This window comes from Myotis yumanensis, unplaced genomic scaffold, assembly GCF_028538775.1.
Source record: "Myotis yumanensis isolate MYYU_CA2020_CCGP unplaced genomic scaffold, mMyoYum1.0.hap1 SCAF_15, whole genome shotgun sequence".
NCBI lineage: Eukaryota > Metazoa > Chordata > Mammalia > Chiroptera > Vespertilionidae > Myotis > Myotis yumanensis.
In genome coordinates, this window is record NW_027223766.1 from 39,593,956 (window position 1) to 39,613,630 (window position 19,675).

Here is a 19,675-nt window from a genome sequence, read left to right on the forward strand (position 1 = left end):
TGATTTCAATGGTCAGGAACAGTGTAAAAGATTTTAGTGTTCCAGTGGTGATTATTTTGCCTGTGAAGATTAGGGAAGGAGAGTGTTTATGAACTGTGTAGGTACTGTGTTAGGAAAGCAAAAGTTAACAGCTTTGTTCTAGTGTGGTTAAACTCTTTTCACTCAGGAAGATACTAGAGATGAGCTTATATAAGAAAGAGATCCCTTCTTATGAATGGGCCTTAGAACAAAATGAGCCAGTAAGATAACCAGTGGAGATGGATTGGTCCCATGAGAAGTGGAATCTGAAGGAAGGATCTGAGGTGGAGTGTGTGTGTGTGTGTGTGTGTGTGTGTGTTGGGGGGGGGGGGGGGTTGAAATGGAGATAATAAATGAGCATTGATTGGAACTCAAGGTTCAAGTCCAAGGTTAGGATTCTTGTATTCTATCCATTAGGTATTTCTAGTCTGATGGGGATGACACTTTAAGACCAAACTTATTTGCTGGAAAGGTCGTAGCCACAAAATTAACCAAAATATAGCCCCAGTATTATCTAAACAATGACTTAGTGTTGTCACTAACATTATTACTTATACATAGGAATATTCACCGTGGTACAAAGGGTGGGAGGTTAAGGGGAAACCTACTATTAGCATTGTAGGAGAGGAATCACTACCTAGGGCAGCGGTTCTCAACTGTGGGTCGCTACCCCTTTGGGGGTCGAACGACCCTTTCACAGGGGTCGCCTAAGACCATCCTGCATATCAGATATTTACATTACGATTCATAACAGTAACAACATTACAGTTATGAAGTAGCAACGAAAATAATTTTATGGTTGGGTCACAACATGAGGAACTGTATTTAAAGGGCCAGAAGGTTGAGAACCACTGACCTAGGGTTAATGTCAATGAGTAAGGCATACACTTCCTCTCTATTCCTAATGTGCTGAGAGTTTATCATGAATGAATGTTGTATTTTGAAAAATGCTTTTCTTCATCTATCTTTGTCATTATTCTTTTTATTGTTAGTATAGTGAATTACATTGATTTTTTTTAATGATTAGCCTTTTATTTGGGGGATAAACCACTTGGTCATAGTGTATTTATTATGCTTTTAAAATTTTAACACTTTTATACAATGAATTTCAATCTTTTTAAGTACATATTTCAGTTGTTTTAGTATGCTCAGAGGGCTTTCCAAATATCACCACTATCTAATTACAGACTCTTTCAACCCAAAAGGAAACCCTGTACCTATTAACAATCACTATCCCTTTTCCCTTTCCCCTAGTCCAGCCGTGGGCAAACTATGGCCCGCGGGCCGGATGCGGCCCGTTTGAAATGAATAAAACTAAAAAAAAAAAGACCGTGCCCTTTTATGTAATGATGTTTACTTTGAATTTATATTAGTTCACACAGACACTCCATCCATGCTTTTGTTCCTGCCCTCCGGTCCAGTTTAAGAACCCATTGTGGCCCTCGAGTCAAAAAGTTTGCCCACCCCTGCCCTAGTCCCTGGCAACCACTGAGGAACTTTATTTCATTATGGATTTGTCTATTTTGGACATTTTATATAAATGGAAATCATACTATATGTGATCTATTGTGTCTGGCTTCCTTAACCTAACACAGTGTTATCATGGTTCATGCATGTAGCACATGTGAAGTGATATCACATTGTAGTTTTGATTTTCATTTCCTTAATGCTCTTCTTTTCATGTGTTTTTGGCCATTTGTCTATGTTTTTGGAAATGTCTATTCAAAGTCTTTGCTCAGTTCTAATTTGTTGGATTATTTGTCTTTGTGTTGTTGAGCTCTAAGAGTTCTTTGTGTATTGTGGATATTAACCCCTTATCAGATATGTGATTCACAAATATTTTCTCCCATTCTGTAGTTTGACTTTCCACTTACTTGCTGGTGACCTTTGAAGCACACGTGTTTCTTTGATTTGAGACGGTTCAATTTACCTGTTTTTTCTTTTGTTGCTTGTGCTTTGGTGTCATATCTAAACATCCATTTCCTAACCCAAGGTCATGAAGATTAATTCTTATGTTTATTGTAAGAGTTTTATAGTTTTAAGTATTTATATAGATGCTTGGTCCATTTTGAGTTAGTTGTGTGAAGTAGGGAATCAAAATTCATTTTTTTTGCATATGGATAACCAGTTGCCTCATCCCAATGTAATGAAAATATTATTCTTTCCCCATTGAATTATCCTGGCACTCTTGTTGAAAATCAGTGGACTGTAATTGTAAGGGCTTATTTCTTGATTGATAGTTCTATTCTATATGCCTATCTGTCTGTCCTTATGCCAGTTATCACTCTGCCTTCATTACTGTAGCTTTAATAGTAGGTTTTGAAATCAGGAATGTGAATCCTCCAAATTTATTATTTTTTATGAAGATTGTTTTACTATTCTGGATTCCTTGAATTTCTGTGTGAATTTTAGGATTAGTTTCTCAATTTGGGGTGATGGGGGGAGGCAGCTTGGATTTTGTGAGGTATTAAATTGAGTCTGTTGATCAATTTGGGGAGTATTGCTATCTTACCAATTTAGATCCTTCTGATCCATGAACATGCGATGTCTTTCCAGTTATGTTGGCCTTCTTTAATTTCTTTCAACAATGTTTTGTAGTTTTAGAGTATTTCCTTTGTTAAACTTAATTTTGTGTGTGTGCTCTTGTAAATGTAATTATTTTCTTAATTTTTTGTATTTTTCATTGCTAGAGTATAGGAATACATTTTTTTAAAAAAATATATGGGACGATGCTCCAACCAACTGAACCACCTGGCTAGGGCTAAAACATAAATATTTTGAAATAGTCACAGTACAGTACAGTACAGTGGAACTTCGGTTATCGAACTTAATTCGTTATGGAAAGCTGTTCAAGAAGCAATTTGTTCGAAAATTGAATCATTTTTGCCCATTAGAAATAATGTAAATTGAATTAATTCATTCCAGAGCCCCAAGTGATTCCCTGTTTTAACTTCTTATATACAGTACATGTCTAATGTACTGTTTAATCTATAAATAAACACTTCTTAAGTTTATCTAACCACCCCCTGCTAGCCTTAAAGGAATCACTTTCAGCACTCCTTCCAGGGTGTCTCTCAGGTCAGCATGCAGCATCTTTGATTGTTCCCATATTACCGCCTGGGCTAAGTGCTTTTCCTTTATACCAGTCAACAGCAGTTTTGCTACCTCTTCAGCTGCTGGGGTCATTGTTTCTCTCACACCCTTAACAGCATTAGCACTCTTGGTGGCCTCTTTGTGCTTTAAAATTGTGCTAATTGGTGACTTCCCCAACAACAAAAACATTCTCTCCTTTGTTTGTGGTCTGAGAGACAATTTTTGTCATGTTGAGGTATCAGCTTGAAAGAGTTGTCCTTTAAACCGAAGTTGGCTTCAACAACAACCAAAACATGTTTTCTGTGAACAACTTGGTCAAGAATCAAATTGTTCGAGATGGGAGAAGTTCGAGAAACTAGGTTTCACTGTATTTGAATGGCAAGCTATGCTATGTGAAGTAGCAGAGGCAAGGAGGGACTGTTTTATAAACTCATTTTTGTAACAGTAGTAGACACGTAGTAGTTTCTGTATGCTAGACAGTGTTCTAATCACTGTATGTTTGTGTACACTCTTAACAACCCTGGCAGCCTAGACACTTAGTATGTTCACTTTACAGATAAGAAACCAGAGAAGTTAAGTAGCTTAGCTAAGGCTATATAATTAGTAAGCAGAAGAGCTAGGATTTGAACCCAGAAAGGGTGGTTCTGGTCTCTTCTCTTAACCATAACAGTATATTGCTTTTTAAAGTTTTATTTACAGATATTCCTAAATTCAATGTAGTTTATATGCAAACTGATTAATTTCTGATAGATTTGCTCTTTTTAAAAAATACATATTTTTATTGATTTCAGAGAGAAAGGGAGGGGGGGGGAGAGAGAGAGAAACATCAATGATGAGAGAGAATCATTGATTGGCTCCCTCCTGCATGCCCCCCACTGGGGATCGAACCCACAACCGGAACATGTGCCCTTGAGCAGAATCAAACCTGGGACTCCTTAGTCCATAGGCTGACACTCTATCCACTGAGCCAAACCGGCTAGGGCACATTTGCTCTTTTAAATTCCTAACTAGAGCTCATCTGCTTGTGGTACTGATAGATGAGCCATAGATGCCAGCTCATTAATTTTTTGAATTAATTTTGATTTCCTATTTGAGATTTCTAAATAGCAAGATGCTAGATTATTGGGTTTTCTGCTACCTACCTTCAGGGTTTTTTGTGAGGCTATTAAATAACTTATGCAAATACTTACTACATAAAATGTTAATTTCATTCCTTAGTAGATAGACAAAAGATAATTATAGGAACAGTAATTGGATGACTAATAAAATTAGAAGCAAAAATTAACTTAAAGAAATGCAAATACATACCACATAGTAATTTAGTAAATATGTAAAAATCAAACTTTTCTATTAAGTGTTCATAATTTTCAATAAAGACATAGTAAAAATGTGTTTAGAAGGTAATGAAATGAGCATTCATACTTGACTACTAGAAATGGTAATTTTTGGCTGATAGGTTTATTGCTATTACTTGACATATATCTGTGGCACTTTTTCCTATCACTTTCTCTTCATAAACTGTTTCTTTAATATTGAACATTAGATTTTTTAGTTATGTTCACATTTATAAATACTGTAACATGTTTTATTAATTTTTATCTTAATTTTTATTATTTTCCTTTTGATTAAGTAACAAAAGTAGAGGCATTAGAGGAATGGTGGCATGAGAGATCCCTTTGGTCTCTCCCCTTGAAGTTTCAACATTTTAAACACTTATAACTCAACAAAGAATTCCCTGCTCTATGCACAATATTCCTGAAAGACCTGCACATTGAAACACCTTAAGGCGGGCAAGTAGAAGCAAACTGGGGATGCAAGAAGGGAGAAAACCTGAGATGAGCCAGAGATGCAGCCCTACAGCTGGGCATTCACAGGAGGGCTCAACCCAGAGAGGGGAGGAATCAGGTTGTGGCTGGCACTCACTTTAGCCAGGAGAGAGATTCAGTAGGCATTCCTGCAGGAGTGAGCAGTATGAACTGTGGGTGAGCCTAGTGACCTGGGCAGGGCACAGGTCAGACATGCTGCTGTGGTTGTCTGGCAGTCAGCATTCCTGACTCAGAAACAAAGTTGTGGAGGCTTGCTTTGCCTTTGGTGTCATGTTGTGTAGCACATTATCTGCAAACTCGAGAACTAGTTCTACAGAATCATTTTTTTCCCTGAGCAGAGGGTTCACTCTGTGACTAGTTCTGAACACTGGGAAGACCCCGCAGAAGTCCAAGGTCACCATAACTTGACAGGCAAAACAGCAAAGAAGCTGGTTCCCCACACCCACATGCATTGTTATAATGACAGCAGTATCTGGCTATGGAGGACAGCACTGGGATTCCACAGATTTGGAGTCCATTGCACACCTAATTCCTCGGTGGGGTGGCTCCCCGAGACAGCAAGGGGGCGGGGGGGGGGGGGGGGGGCAGAGCACAGTAGAGGAAACCATCTATCCAGGCAATACTACCCCACCGAGATCTGAAAAGCCAGAGAAGTGTAAGACAGCTAAAAACTTATGATTTAGTGCCACCTACTGGAAAATACTAGAAAGGCTTCTTCATAGTAATCTGCTAGAGAGGTACCACTCATAGATGCCTAGACAGAGAAGGAATCCATCAAATAACCAGGAATAACCAAGGTAGTGAGGCAGCTCAAATAGAAAATGAAAAACCCCCAGAAAACAAACTTAAAGACATGGAATTATGTGATATAAATGACAGAGAATTCAAGATTACAGTTATGAAAAAAATCAACAAGATGCAAGAGAATGCAGCCAGGCAATTTAATGATCTCAGAAAACAAATCTACAGACAAAACAAGTACTTTACCAAAGAGATTGAAACTTTAAAAAAGAACCAAACAAATTCTAGAGCTATAGAACTCAATAAAAATAATTAAGGATGAATAAGAGTATAGGAAATAGAGCCAACCAGATGGAGGAAAGAATTAGTGATATCAAAGATAGAAATGACACAGAGGGAAGAAGAGAGATTTGAGCATTTAAAAAAAAAAAAGAATTCTACTAGAACTATCTGATTCCATCAAAAAGAGCTATATAAGAATAATAGGCTTACCGAACCGGTTTGGCTCAGTGGATAGAGCGTCGGCCTGTGGACTCAAGGGTCCCAGGTTCGATTCCGGTCAAGGGCATGTACCTTGGTTGCGGGCACATCCCCAGTGGGGGCGTGCAGGAGGCAGCTGATCGATCTCTCTCATCGATGTTTCTAACTCTCTGTCCCTCTTCTTCTCTGTAAAAAATCAATAAAATATATTTTTAAAAAAAAGAATAATAGGCATACCAGAAGAGGAAAAGAGGGAGAAGGGAATGGAGAGGCTATTCAAACAAATAATTGATGAGATCTTTCCAAACCTATGCAAAGAATTAGATTCTTGGATCCAAGAAACAGAGCACCTAATCACGTCAATCCAAAAGGGCCTTTTCCAAGACAAATTGTATTAAAACTGTCAAAAATTAATGACAAAAAAAAAAAAATTCTCAAGGCAGCCAGGAAAAAGAAGAAAGTAACTTATAAAGGGAAGTCCATTAAGTTATCATCAGACTTTCTAGCAGAAATGCTACAAGCCAGAAGAGAATGGAACCAAATATTCAAATTACTGAAAGAGAGAAATTACCAACCAGGAATAATATGTCCAGCAAAGTTGTCCTTTAGATATGAAGGAGAAATCAAAATTTTTCCTGACATACAGAAGCTAAGGGAATTTATCACCAGAAGGTCTCCACTGCAGGAAATACTCAAGGGAGTTATTTACCTGAAACAAAAGGTCACAAAACTATGAGCAAGATCCACAACAACTTTACAAATAAACAGGGATAATTTGTGACAATAAAAGCATGAAAGGGGAGAAAGATAAAGGTCTGAATTTGCAAAGGAGGATGGGGATCAGATACATTCAAATGAAAAAGGATTATTGTACTAGTATATATGAAACTTTATTTTTCTTAAACTTAAAGGTAACCACACACACACACACACACACACAAACCCAAAACTGAGACACATGGCTTAAAAGAAGAGAAAACAGGAAGTAAGTATGGAATACCACCACACAAAAACAACAGACAAAAACACAAAGGAAAATAACTGATGGAGGCACAGAGCTACCAGAAAACAAAAGTTCAAATGGCTATAGGAAATCCTCATACATCAATAATTACCCTAAATGTATATGGACTGAATTCACCAATAAAGAGGCACAGGGTAGCAAATTGGATCAAAAAACAAAACCTAACCATAGCCTACCTTCAAGAGACACATCTAAACTGCAAAGACGAAGTTAGACTCAAAGTGAAAGGTTGGAAAATGATTTTCCAAGCAAATGGCACCCACAGAAAAGCAGGTGTAGCCATACTTATATATTACAAAAAGGATTTCAAGATAACAAAGGTAATAAGAGACAAAGATGGACATAGCACTTCTTAATATATATGCACTCAGTCAGCACCAAATACATAAAGCAACTACTAACAGAACTAAAGGGAGAAACAGACAAAAACAATAGTCGTTTTTGGGAACCTTAATACTCCATTGGCAACTCTAGATAGATCATCCAAAAAGAAAATAAATAAAGAAATATCAGCCTGAAATGATACATTAGACCAAATGGATATAATTGGTATTTACGGAGCCTTTCATCCCAGAACATCAGATTATACATTCTTCTCCAGTGCACATGAAACATTCTCAAGGATATACCATATGTTGGATTACAAAAGTAGCCTCAACAAATTCAAGAAGATTGAAATCATACCAAGCATATTCTTTGACCACAATGCTTTGAAATTAGAAATCAACTGCAAAAAGAAAGTAAAGAAACACACAAACATGTGGAGATTAAACAACATACTACTAAAAAATAACTGGGTCAAAGAAGAAATAAAGGTGAGGTCAAAAGATATAGAAAGGCAAATGAGAACAATAATATGACATACCAAAACTTCTGGGATGCAGCAAAAGCAGTAATAAGAGGGAAGTGTATATCATTGCATGCCTATCTCAAAAAATAAGCTAATTCCAAATAAACAATCTAACATAACATCTTAAAGAACTAGAAAAAGAAGAACAAAAGCAACCCAAAGTCAGCAGAAGAAAGGAACTAATAAAAATTAGAGCAGAATTAAATAGAGAGTAAAAAGATTATACAAAGAGCCGGTTCTTTGGAACGATGAATAAAATTGACAACCCCCTGGCTAGACTCACTAAGGAAAAGGAGAAAAGACTCATATAAACAAAATCAATAATGAAAGAGGAAAAGTTACCAAAGGCATCACAGATTTAGAAAGGATCACACTAGAATACTATGAAAGACTATATGCCACCAAATTCAATAACCTAGAAGAAATAGGTAGGTTTACAGATATATTTAACATTTACAGACTGAATCATGAAGAATTGGAAAATCTAAATAGACTAACAGTGAGGAAATTGAAAAAGCCTCCTAAAAAATGAAAGTCCAAGACCAGTTGGCTTCGTTAGTGAATTCTACCAAACATTCAAAAAAGACTTGATACCTATCCTTCTCAAATTCTTCCAAAAAATTGAAGAAGAGGCAATACTTCCTAACACATTCTACAAGGCCAACAAAACCTTGATACCAAAACCTGGCAAGGATGACACACAAAAAAAACTATAGACAGTACATCTGGTGAACACAGATGCAAAAATCCTAAATAAAATACTAGCAAATTGCATTTATCCTCCCTTTTCTGTATGAACTGTGTTTAAGGGTAAGCAGGTAACATTTGTTGAGGGAAAGTTCTTTGTGGAATTTCAGTTAGTGGAAGTATAAAAGTTGGCAGGGTTAGAAAATAATGTTGCCATAATGAAATAATTTATTCAGGCCATGATTATCAGTTTCCTCTGATGAAACTAGTATTATAAAAATGGTCATGTGGGAACTTTACAGTGGAGGGATCAGGCTGCCTGACTTGGACCTATTGATTAACCTCAGTCTTAGGAAAAGTAGGGCAGGCAGAAAGTTTGTGCCGCCTCCTGTGATATACATGAAACATACAGCATCAGCTCTGAAGTTTTCCAGCCAAAAATGTTGAACCCGTGTCAAATCAGATTCTACCCAGGGGTTGGCAAATTATATGGCCTTTGAGCCAAATCCAGCCCACTGCCTGTTTTTTGTTTTGTTTTCTTTTCATGTTTTATTGAAACACCCTACTCTGATGCATTCAGGTATTATCTATGGCTGCTTTCATGCAACAGTGGCAGAGTTGGGTAGTTGCAATAGAGATCATATGGCCCACAAAGTCTAAAATATTTACTATCTGGCCTTTTTAAGAAAAAGTTTGATGACTCTAGAGCTCGATGAACAAAGTTTAGTGACACCACTAAATATGGGTCTCTTACAGGACAATGGATCTGGTTTCTGTAACAAGTCTGCTGTATGGAAAATAAGGGAGTATTACTATAGGTTGAGAGATTTAAACACACTAACCAAATGAAACATTAAGATTTCCTTTAGGTCCTGCTTCAAATAAACCAACTGTAAAAAGACATTTATGAGCTACCCAGGGAAATTTGACGATGGCTTGGCTATATTAAATGATATAAAAATTATAATTAAGCCGAAACCGGTTTGGCTCAGTGGATAGAGCGTCAGCCTGCGGACTGAAAGGTCCCAGGTTCGATTCCGGTCAAGGGCATGTACCTGGGTTGCAGGCACATCCCCAGTGGGAGATGTGCAGGAGGCAGCTGATCGATGTTTCTCTCTCATCAATGTTTCTAACTTTCTATCTCTCTCCCTTCCTCTCTGTAAAAAATCAATAAAATATATTTTTTAAAAAATTATAATTAATTTCATTGAAGTAATATCACTGTAGTTAGGTAAGAGAATGTCTATCTATGTTTGTCTTCATTCACTTGGGGAAGCACACCTATATAGTAGGGATAAATATATTTACACTAGAGGCACGGTGCATAAAATTCATGCACGAGGGAGGGGGTTCCCTCAGCCCGGCCTGCACCCTCTCCTCTCGCAATCAGGACCCCTGGGGGGATGTCTGACTACCTGCCTGATCGCCCATAACCACTCACCTGCCTGCCTGATTGCACCGGACTGCCTCTGCCTTGGCCCCACGACCGAGGCTTTGTCTGGAATGACATCCGGAAGGTCATTCAGCTGTCTGGTCTAATTAGCATATTATGCTTTTATTATTATAGATTGGGACTTTTTAAAGTTATATGAAAAAGGATAATCCTCAACTTCATATATGATATTTTAATAGGGAAATGTCAAGTTGATGGGATAAACTGCAGGGTACTGTTTTAAAGATTATGTGAAAGTGAAAAATTATGAGATGAACTTCATTAGAGGTAAATGAAAAGCTAGCCATTTGCTCATAGAAAAAAAAAAAGAATTCTTTAAATAGATTTATTAAAGCCATTAAGAACCTAGGAGTCATTGAAGATCAAAAATGATGCATAAAAGCATCATGCCTTTGGCTTCTTCCTCCCCCCCCCCCCCCCCCCCCCCGTGCTCCCTCTCCCCCACCCCCAACAAGTAGCTGAAGCTAATTCAGAGTTGAGTCCCTTTCAGTCTAAAAATTGAAGCTGCTCCTGAGGTCTGAATAGTCATTTACCAAACATTTTACATTTAAAGGATAGTGTAAAGAAGCAGCTCTCTAAACCTGTAATCTAAGCAAACAACTGGTTCTGAAATCTCTTTCCTTTGTAGTTTTCTAACTTAATTCACTAATGAAAGAATGCCTGTCTTCCTCTTTGTATTTCTCTACCCTTTTGTTTCCTTTTTTTTTAATCCTCTAAGCAAACTATAACCTGAAATCAAATTGTTAATTACACAAAGGATGTTTTATGCTTAATTTCAAGATCTGGTAATTTTGACTCATTAAATCAACAAATATTTCCTGAGATCGCACTCTGTCAGAAACTGGGAAATAGGAAGGCAAGTAGAAAGTGAAGAAGAGGAGAAAAGAAGCAAAGGGAAAGAGACTGTTTTTGCTCTAAAGACACTCAAAATTTGGTGTAGAAGATGGGTAAATTAATAACCCAGACAGGATGATAGGGCCGTGGTAGTAGTATGCTCATGAGTCAGTACTAATTTGATGTATGGTGGGAACGTTAAGGAGGACTCCTAATTCATCCTGAGATGGATGGAGATCTATTTCCTGAGCTGAGTTGAAGGAGTTAAGCAGGTAAGTGGCAGTGCACTGGGCTGTACCAGGCTGAGAAAAGGTGATGTTCAAAATCTAAGATAGGTTCAGGAGTAAATGATATGTAAGGGAGCTCCATTAGTGAGTATAGATTCTTTCAAAGAATTTAACTTAGGAGGGAAAGACCAAGATAGGAAAGCAGAAACAGGTAGGTGCACTGGCAAGAAAGAAGTTTTCTTTTATGAAAGAGAAAGACCTGAATATATCATCAGGAGGAAACAAAGGAACAAGAAGAAAGGAAAGGTCTGAAGGGAATGGAGAGAAGGGCTAATAAAGGACTCCAGGATCCAGAGTGATTGTAGACCTACTGTGTCCTTGGCTCCCATAATAGGATCTCTAATAAACTCGAACAATCTTCCCTAGCAATGGAATAGTTAACCTTCAAAATGTCCTGTTCTCTGGTCTATATCGGGTCACTAGAAGTATATTTGAATGGTTCCATGTCCTCAACTTTGTGATAGGATGTATAGAAAATCAGGAGATACCAAAAAAAAGATACAATTTTGTCCCTAATGGTCTTAAGACTACTAGAGTTGTTGAAATAAGGTTAAAAGAGATAATGCAAGGCATTTTTTTTTAATGTGCCAACATGTGTGACCCTAGCAATGGCCACACTGTTGACGGATTGAGCATGGTCTTAGGAGATACGATTTTTAAAGGTACGGGATTCTCCCCGACCTGCGTGGCTTAGTGGTTGAATGTCAACCTATAAACCGGAAGGTCAAGGTTCAATTCCAGGTCAGGGCACATGCTGGATTGCTGACTCAATCCCCAGGAGGGAGTGTGCAGGAGGCAGCCGATCAATGATTCTCTCTCATCATTGATGTTTCTATCTCTCTCCCTCTCCTTTCTTCTCTATTATCAATAAAAATATATATGTTTTTTCAAGTACATGATTCTCTCTTTTCTAGTAGTGATATGAAGTTCTCTTTTGACTATTAACTTGATAGGAAATTCTTTCTGGTTTTACTCAGATCTGTGTATTTGACCTTTATATATTACATTGCATTTTTGTGAATTCAAAAATACTGTGTTTTTCCTACTACCATTGAATTGTTGGGTTTTGTATTGTTTTGAAGAATATATCGGAGGCTTTAATTTAGTTGCTGAATATTACACGTAGCTCTATGTAGTTGTTTTCTTTTAAAGGGAGAATCTGGAAATTTTTTATACATTTTATCTTGGAAATTAGTTTATCCATTATGTTTAATTTTAGGAAATGGTGCTCTTGCAGAACATTCTGAAAATGTGCATATTTCAGGAGTGTCAACTGGTAAGTCATTTTTTGTAATGTTTAAATTTCATGCATGACTTATGTGGTAAATATTGAAAGCCACCTGGTATCTTATGAAGTGATATTTGGCTATAAAAATGATTACTGCTTTTTGCAGCATGTAATAGGAATGAAGTAACTGGAACACGGAGAAATTCTCATAAGATAAAATTGATATCTGCATGCCCATGGGTTGATTATATTTTTCCAAATGGACTGCATAATTATTTTTCATAAAAACATTGAGCCAAGAGAAGTTAGCTCAAAATGAATTAGTATTTTCTTTACATACAAAGTTATATGGAATGAAATTTATTAAAATGTACTTTTGAATGTAGCATTAAGCCTTAGAAATGAAGCACTTTGCTTGATTTTTAGATTAGACTACGACTATACATAAAACTGTTGTATTTGAGTGCACAATTTATATGCCATTAAAAAGGCACAATTTATATGCCATTAAAAAGCAACTCCAACATATTTGTGTCCATGAAATTCTGAAATTCATTGACGTAAATACATCTTCCCACTCATCTAAGCTTTTATACTTAATAATTCTTAAAGGCCCATAACTATTAAAATTTTCATTCTTAGTGACTTCCAGTTTTGTTACCATTTTTGCTATCAACTGCAATTACTAGGAGAGCCAAATCTTTTATTTTGCATATATTAAAATAGTTTCTCACTGTTACTTTATTATTTCCCTATAGTTTTTATAAATTTTGTAGTTTAAAAAATTGAACTTGGTATATTTATCAATCTGATTGCTTCCTGTCATCTTGTTATTTGTTTGGTTGTTTTTTCTCATATGAAGCAAAGCTGAAAGTTTCTTCTTTTATGTCTGATTTTATATTCAGATAGTTAATAGATTTAGCAAATACTCTAAGAGTTAGTAAGCACTAGCTAAACACATCAACAAGCTTGGTTTTCTGATGATGAAAAGCAAAGCAAGTGCCTTAGTAACCTGTATTCTTTTCGTTTGTTTCACCATTTTCATGTGCTATCAAATGGTATATAATTATATACATCAAGTAAAAATAAGGTTATTTTAAAGATGACTTTAACTTTTTCCCTTTCTATTTCAAATAGCTAATGAGAATTGTGATTATTTTTCCACGTTGTACCTGTGAAATAAGAAGTTTGTTTACCAACATTTTAATTCACACAACCAAATGGTTATTGTCTAATTCAGTGATTTTCAAAAGGTTTGGTTTCAGAATCCCTTTTATGCTTTTAAAAATATTGAGAACTATTATTAGTCCATTTGGGCTTCCATAACAAAATACCATAGACTGGCCCAGCCAGCATGGCTCAGTGGTTGAGCATCAACCTATGAACCAGGAGGTCAGTTTGATTTCCGGTCAGGGCACATGCCCAGGTTGTGGGCTCGATCCCCAGTCGGGGCTGTGCAGGAGGCAGCCAACCAATGATGTGGCCACAGTGGACACCCTGATCAATGACTCTCATCGTTGATGTTTCTCTCTCTCCTCCCTGCCCCCCCCCCCCCCCGAAATCAATAAAAATATATTAAAAAAGAAAAAGAAAGCATCACAGTCAGGAGCCAGTCGAACATATGCCTTCTTCTCCCCACCAGGCCTGATCAGGGTGTTGACCTTGGCCACGTCAATGTCATAGAGCTTCTTGGCCGCCTGTTTGATCTGGTGCCTGTTGGCCTTGACATCCACAATGCACACAGGTGTATTGCTGTCTTCTATCTTCTCCACGGCTGACTCGGTAGTCAGGGGGCATTTGATGTTGGCATAGTGGTCAAGCTTGTTTCTCCTGGGTGTGCTCTCCCGAGGATATGTAGGCTGCTTCCGGAGCCTCAGTGTCTTTGGCCGTCCGAAGGTGGGAAGGTGGGTGACGTGGGGATCTTCTTTTGTGTGTGGCTATGGACGCCTTTCAACACTGCTTTCTTTGCCTTCAAAGCTTTGTCTTTGGTTTCGGCTTTGGGCAGGGCAGAGGCTTTCTTAGCTTTTGGCGCCATCTTCCTCATCAGTTCTTTTGACCAATATCATACAGAGTGTCTTTTGTCCGTGTTTCAATGAAGACGGGAAAGAAAGCTTATTGTATTTTGAGTGATAATGAATCTGTGAAGGTTTTTAGGATTTCAGAATATAGAAGTAGAACATATGAACTCAAGGAACTATCCTTTAAATGAAGAAAATGAGTAGAGAATATAAACAGTACATTTTTTAAAAGATCACACACATTAGTTTAGGATACTACTAATTGTAAAGGCATTATCTGCCCTCAGAAAGTTTATTTATGAGACACTTAAGCTTTTAGAGTAGAGTGCTCCCTTTAAGTTTCAGAAAGAAAAGTAATGGTTGTATTGTAAATTTTATATATTATACTTTTATATGTAATATTATATACTATGTTATTAACACATTGTATGCGGGAAACGTATTTATAAAACGTATAAATACGTTTCCCGCATACAATGTGTTAAATCTTACTTATGTTTTATTCGGTATGTTTTAGTATATTTCTGTATTATATAATTATTAGTACTAGAGGCCCGATGCACAAAATTCATGCAAGGGGCTCTGCCCTCACAGCCCCGGCTTCATCCAGAAGGTCGTCCAGAAGGACATCCAGAAGGACGTCCAGAAGGTCGTTCAGCTGTCCAGTCTAATTAGCATGGTATGCGTTCATTATTATAGATAACATTTAGTGTATTATCAAATATTTATTGGGCAATTATATATTTACTAGAGGCCCGGTGCACAAAAATTTGTGCACTCGGGGGGGAAGAGGGGGTTCCTCAGCCCGGCCTGTGCCCTCTCGCAGTCTGGGACCCCTCGGGAGATAACGACCTGCTGGCTTAGGCCTGCTCCTGAGTGGCAGAGGGCAAGCCCAATCCCTAGGTGCAGCCCCTGGTCGGGCTCAGAGCAGGGCTGATTGGGGAGTTGGGGCACCGCCCCCTGTCATGCACAGAGCAGGGCGGATTGGGAGGTTGCGATGCCACCCTCAGTCACGCTCAGGGTAGGGCTGATTGGGGGGTTGGGGCACCGCCCCCGTCACACTCAAGGCAGGTTCAATGGGGAGGTTGCGGCGCCACCCCCTGTGACTCACAGAGCAGGGCCAATCAGGGGGTTGGGGCACTGCCCCCTGTCACTCACAGAGCAGGGCCAATCAGGGGGTTGGGGCACTGCCCCCTGTCACTCACAGAGCAGGGCCAATCAGGGAGTTGGGGCACTGCCCCCCCCCCCCCATCACGCACAGAGCAGGGCCCATCAGGGGGTTGGGGAGCTCCCCCCTGTCACGCACAGAGCAGGGCCGATAGGGGAGTTAGGGCACCACCCCCTGTCACCCACAGAGCAGGGCCAATCAGGGGGTTGGGGCGCCACCACTGTCACACTCAGGGCAGGGCCGATGGGGAGGTTATGGCTATACCCTGTCACACACAGAGCAGGGCCCGTGGGGGGGGGGGGGGGTAGGCACCACCCCCTGTCACACACAGAGCAGGGCCGATCAGGGGGTTGGGACGCCACACCCTGTCACACACAGAGCCGCAGGGCGATCAGGGGGTTTGGGCGCTGCCCCCTGTCATGCTGATCTGGTGCCAGAAGGCCTCGTGGCTCTGCTGATCCCTGTGCTGGGAGGCATATTACCCTTTTACTATATAGGATAGAGGCCTGGGGGCTGGCTGGTTTGCCCTGAAGGGTGTCCTGGATCAGGGTGGGGGTCCCCACTGGGGTGCCTGGCCAGCCTGGATGAGGGGATGATGGCTGTTTGCAGCTGATCACACACCCTTCAGGGTGGGGGTCCCCACTGGGGTGCCTGGCCAGTCTGGGTGAGGGGCTGAGGACTGCTTTCAGGCTAGGGGTTTTGACTGAAGCTCCCAACCACTCCTTTTTTTCTTTTTTTTTTTTTCTTCTGGGCCAGCTTTAGCTCTGGCTCTAGCTCTGAGGCTTCCGCTGCTGGTTTGTTTGCCGTTCTGTAATCGAAACAATGTATAACTTCAGCTCTGAGATCCCAGCCGGCTATATTTGTTAGAATGTTTCAAACTGCCAGCTCAGAGTCCGGCAAGTCAGGCGGGGAACGTTGCAGCCTGCAGTCACGGGAGCAAGCAAGCCTCACGTTCGCCGCCATCTTGGCTGACAGTTAATTTGCATAAGGATACGCTGATTAGCCAATCGGAAGGGTAGCGGTCGTATGCCAATTACCATGTTTCTCTTTTATTAGTGTAGATAGCAAAGTTATGCATTATAGTTTTATATTGTATTATTATAATAAACAGTAAGTGAACTCAACATTATAACAGTAAATGTGAGTCCTGGGATCATAGACAGAGCAGGTCATAATGTGACAGAGTGTGTGATGCTTAGCTGGCAAAGTGAAGTTCATCTGCTGGAGTGAATGGGCCAGATCCAGCAGAGGTATAAAAAAACGAGCTGTATTTAAATATTTAACATTTTCTTTTCCACTCTGTAACTTTGAGAATAATCCTTTCTCACTTTAAGAATATTTATTGAGTGCGGTAGCATTTCAATTACTGGCAATTTGGTTAAGGCATGAATTTGAATTGGATGTACTGTGACACTGTTGTGCAAAAACCAGGCACTTAGCAGGTAAGCAAACTGGACTTTGGATTTTAGTTGCCTAATAGCCCAATAGAAGTTAGGGGTGATTTGGTCTTAAACTGCAGTAATAGAAATATAGTATTCATAAAGTAGATGATAGTTCTTTGCTCCTCCCTTAAACATATTCTGAGTAGTGTTTATTTCTGAGTAGTGTTTATTCCTGATGGAGGACACTAAGATTGGAACACTTTGGGAAGAAGATGTGAATATACTAAAAATTATGTCAAAGCTGATAGAGGTGGCTTAAAAAATTGTGAGCCCTGAGGCCATCTGTCTTTGTTCAGGTGCTGATTTCTGCCTCACCTCTTCTATGTTTCCAGCAAGAATCATAGTAAACTTCAAAAATTAATAATTTTTACCATTCCAGAAATAGAAATAGTAGCTTGCTTAGCATTTTAGTCTTTTGTAGTGCTTAAAATTGGAAAATGTAGGTATCATATTAATAGTTATTATGCCCTTTCAGGTGAAAAACATTGTCCTTTTATGCCCTATAAAAAAGGTATAAAAGGTTGAATCTTCATGTTCGTCTTATCTTATGCTTTGCTAGCAAAATTCAAATTTATCCTTACTCCTTGGAAATTTAGGGTAAAACCGGTTAGATAGTTCCATTAAGAATATTCTCCTGCCAAAACCGGTTTGGCTCAGTGGATGGAGCGTCGGCCTGCGGACTGAAAGGTCCCAGGTTCGATTCCGGTCAAGGGCATGTACCTGGGTTGCGGGCACATCCCCAGTGGGAGATGTGCAGGAGGCAGCTGGTCGATGTTCCTCTCTCATCGATGTTTCTAACTCTCTATCTCTCTCCCTTCCTCTCTGTAAAAAATCAATAAAATATATTTAAAAAAAAAAAAAAAAAAAAAAGAATATTCTCCTATCTTATTCATATTATGCTGTGACCCTATTGGAACTAGAAAAACTATGGGTTTTTTTCTATTTTCCCTTCTATATTTTTCCATACTTTTGCCTCTGACTTTTTAAAATATTTTACTACCATAGAGTTCTTGATTGTTATTTCTTTAGTGACCTTCAAGAAACCAAGGAAATACCTGCCTTGATCAAGTGCAATATTTTGGCCCTTAAAAAAATCATTACTTGGAATAATAGAAATAAATAATAGGAATAAATATTGCTGCATTTATTCTTAAGTAACTGTGCTAATGTAGAGTTTATTATAATTAAATCTGCATTTAATTATAAGCAGTGGGGTATAGGATTTTCTGCTTGCAGTAGAAATGTGTGGTTTTTGCTAATGGATCCGAGAGTAATGAGAGAGGATCCTAAGTATGAGTGATAGATTCATATAAGTTTATATACTTGCCCTGATTTGTACCTTTTATTTTTCTTTATTTTTTTTTTTTACTTTGGTTATTTTTTTTATTGCTTAAAGTATTACAAAGAGTATTACATATGTCTCCTTTTTTCCACCCCCTTGACAATCCCCCGGCCTCCCCTTTCCCCCCATTGTCTTATGTCCATTGGTTATGCTTATATGCATGCATACAAGTCCTTCGGTTGATCTCTTACCCCCACCTCCCGCCCTCCAACCCTCCCCAGCCTTCCAGCTGTAGTTTGACAGTCTGTTCAAGGCTGTTCTGCCTCTGTATCTATTTTTGTTCATCAGTTTATAATGGTCTTTATTATCCGTAAATGAGTGAGATCATGTTTTTTCATACATATTTATTGATCTCAGAGAGGAAGGGAGAGGGAGAGACAGAAGCATCAATGATGAGAGAGAATCATTGACCAGATGCCTCCTGCATGCCCCCTACTGGGGATCAAGCCCGAAACCCAGGCATGTGCCCTGACCGGGAATCCAACCGTGACCTCCTGGTTCGTAGGTTGATGCTCAACAACTGAGCCACATAAGTAGGGCTGAATTATACCTTTTAGGTGATCATTTAAATCTTTCCCATCTTAGAGTAGTAAATATTGCTATTAGAGTGCTCGTAATTATTTCCTGGAGAAGTTCAGTTTTATAGCTTCTTGAAAAAATGAGAATGAAACTTGGAGTAATTCTAAGGGAAGTAGGCATGTTCAGTCTGTCTCCTCCCAACTCTGTTCATCCTCAGTGACAAGCTCAGCTCAGGTACCGGGTGATCAGAAAACCTATTCGAGGAATCTGGACAGCAAAGGGTCAAAGAAATCAAGACCCTAGGTGTGGGCAGCAAACCCAGTCAGGCCTCATGGAGGGCTTTCAGACAGAAGTGGTTTCTTCCTAGCATGAGCCTCTTGTGTTTCCTGTTGAGGTTGCAGGGCTGAGCTATGTCGTGTGTGACAGTCTGACAAATATTCTTGTATTTTATCATCTTGCAGATTCTGACCCTCACTGATCACTTGCCCAGTGTTCTCAGTGGCCCAGAGACTTCAGACTCAACATGCTTTCTTTCTAAACTCTTTCTGTACAACATTAACCATCTTCCAGTCACTCAGCCTTCTCTTTTCTCTTTTCTCTCTTTCCTTTCAAATATCTCCCTCAGCCTTCACTGTATCCCCTATTGCTACTGTTCTACCCAATGC

The 19,675-nt window shown here is 39.1% G+C and overlaps 1 protein-coding gene and 1 pseudogene across 2 annotated transcripts in view; one reads left to right on the forward strand and one right to left on the reverse strand.

The window, feature by feature from the left end:
* LRP12 (LDL receptor related protein 12) overlaps positions 1-19,675 on the forward strand; it is a 51,764-nt gene that overhangs the window by 10,814 nt on the left and 21,275 nt on the right. The window contains exon 2 of one of the 2 annotated variants that reach the window (XM_070392149.1): positions 12,513-12,569. The exons of the other annotated variant lie outside the window; for it this stretch is intronic. Within the exon in view, the coding sequence (XP_070248250.1) occupies positions 12,513-12,569 (57 nt within the window). The remainder of the gene's footprint in view (positions 1-12,512; positions 12,570-19,675) is intronic. 2 annotated transcript variants of the gene reach the window in all.
* On the reverse strand, positions 14,124-14,556 carry LOC138993128 (large ribosomal subunit protein uL23 pseudogene; annotated as a pseudogene).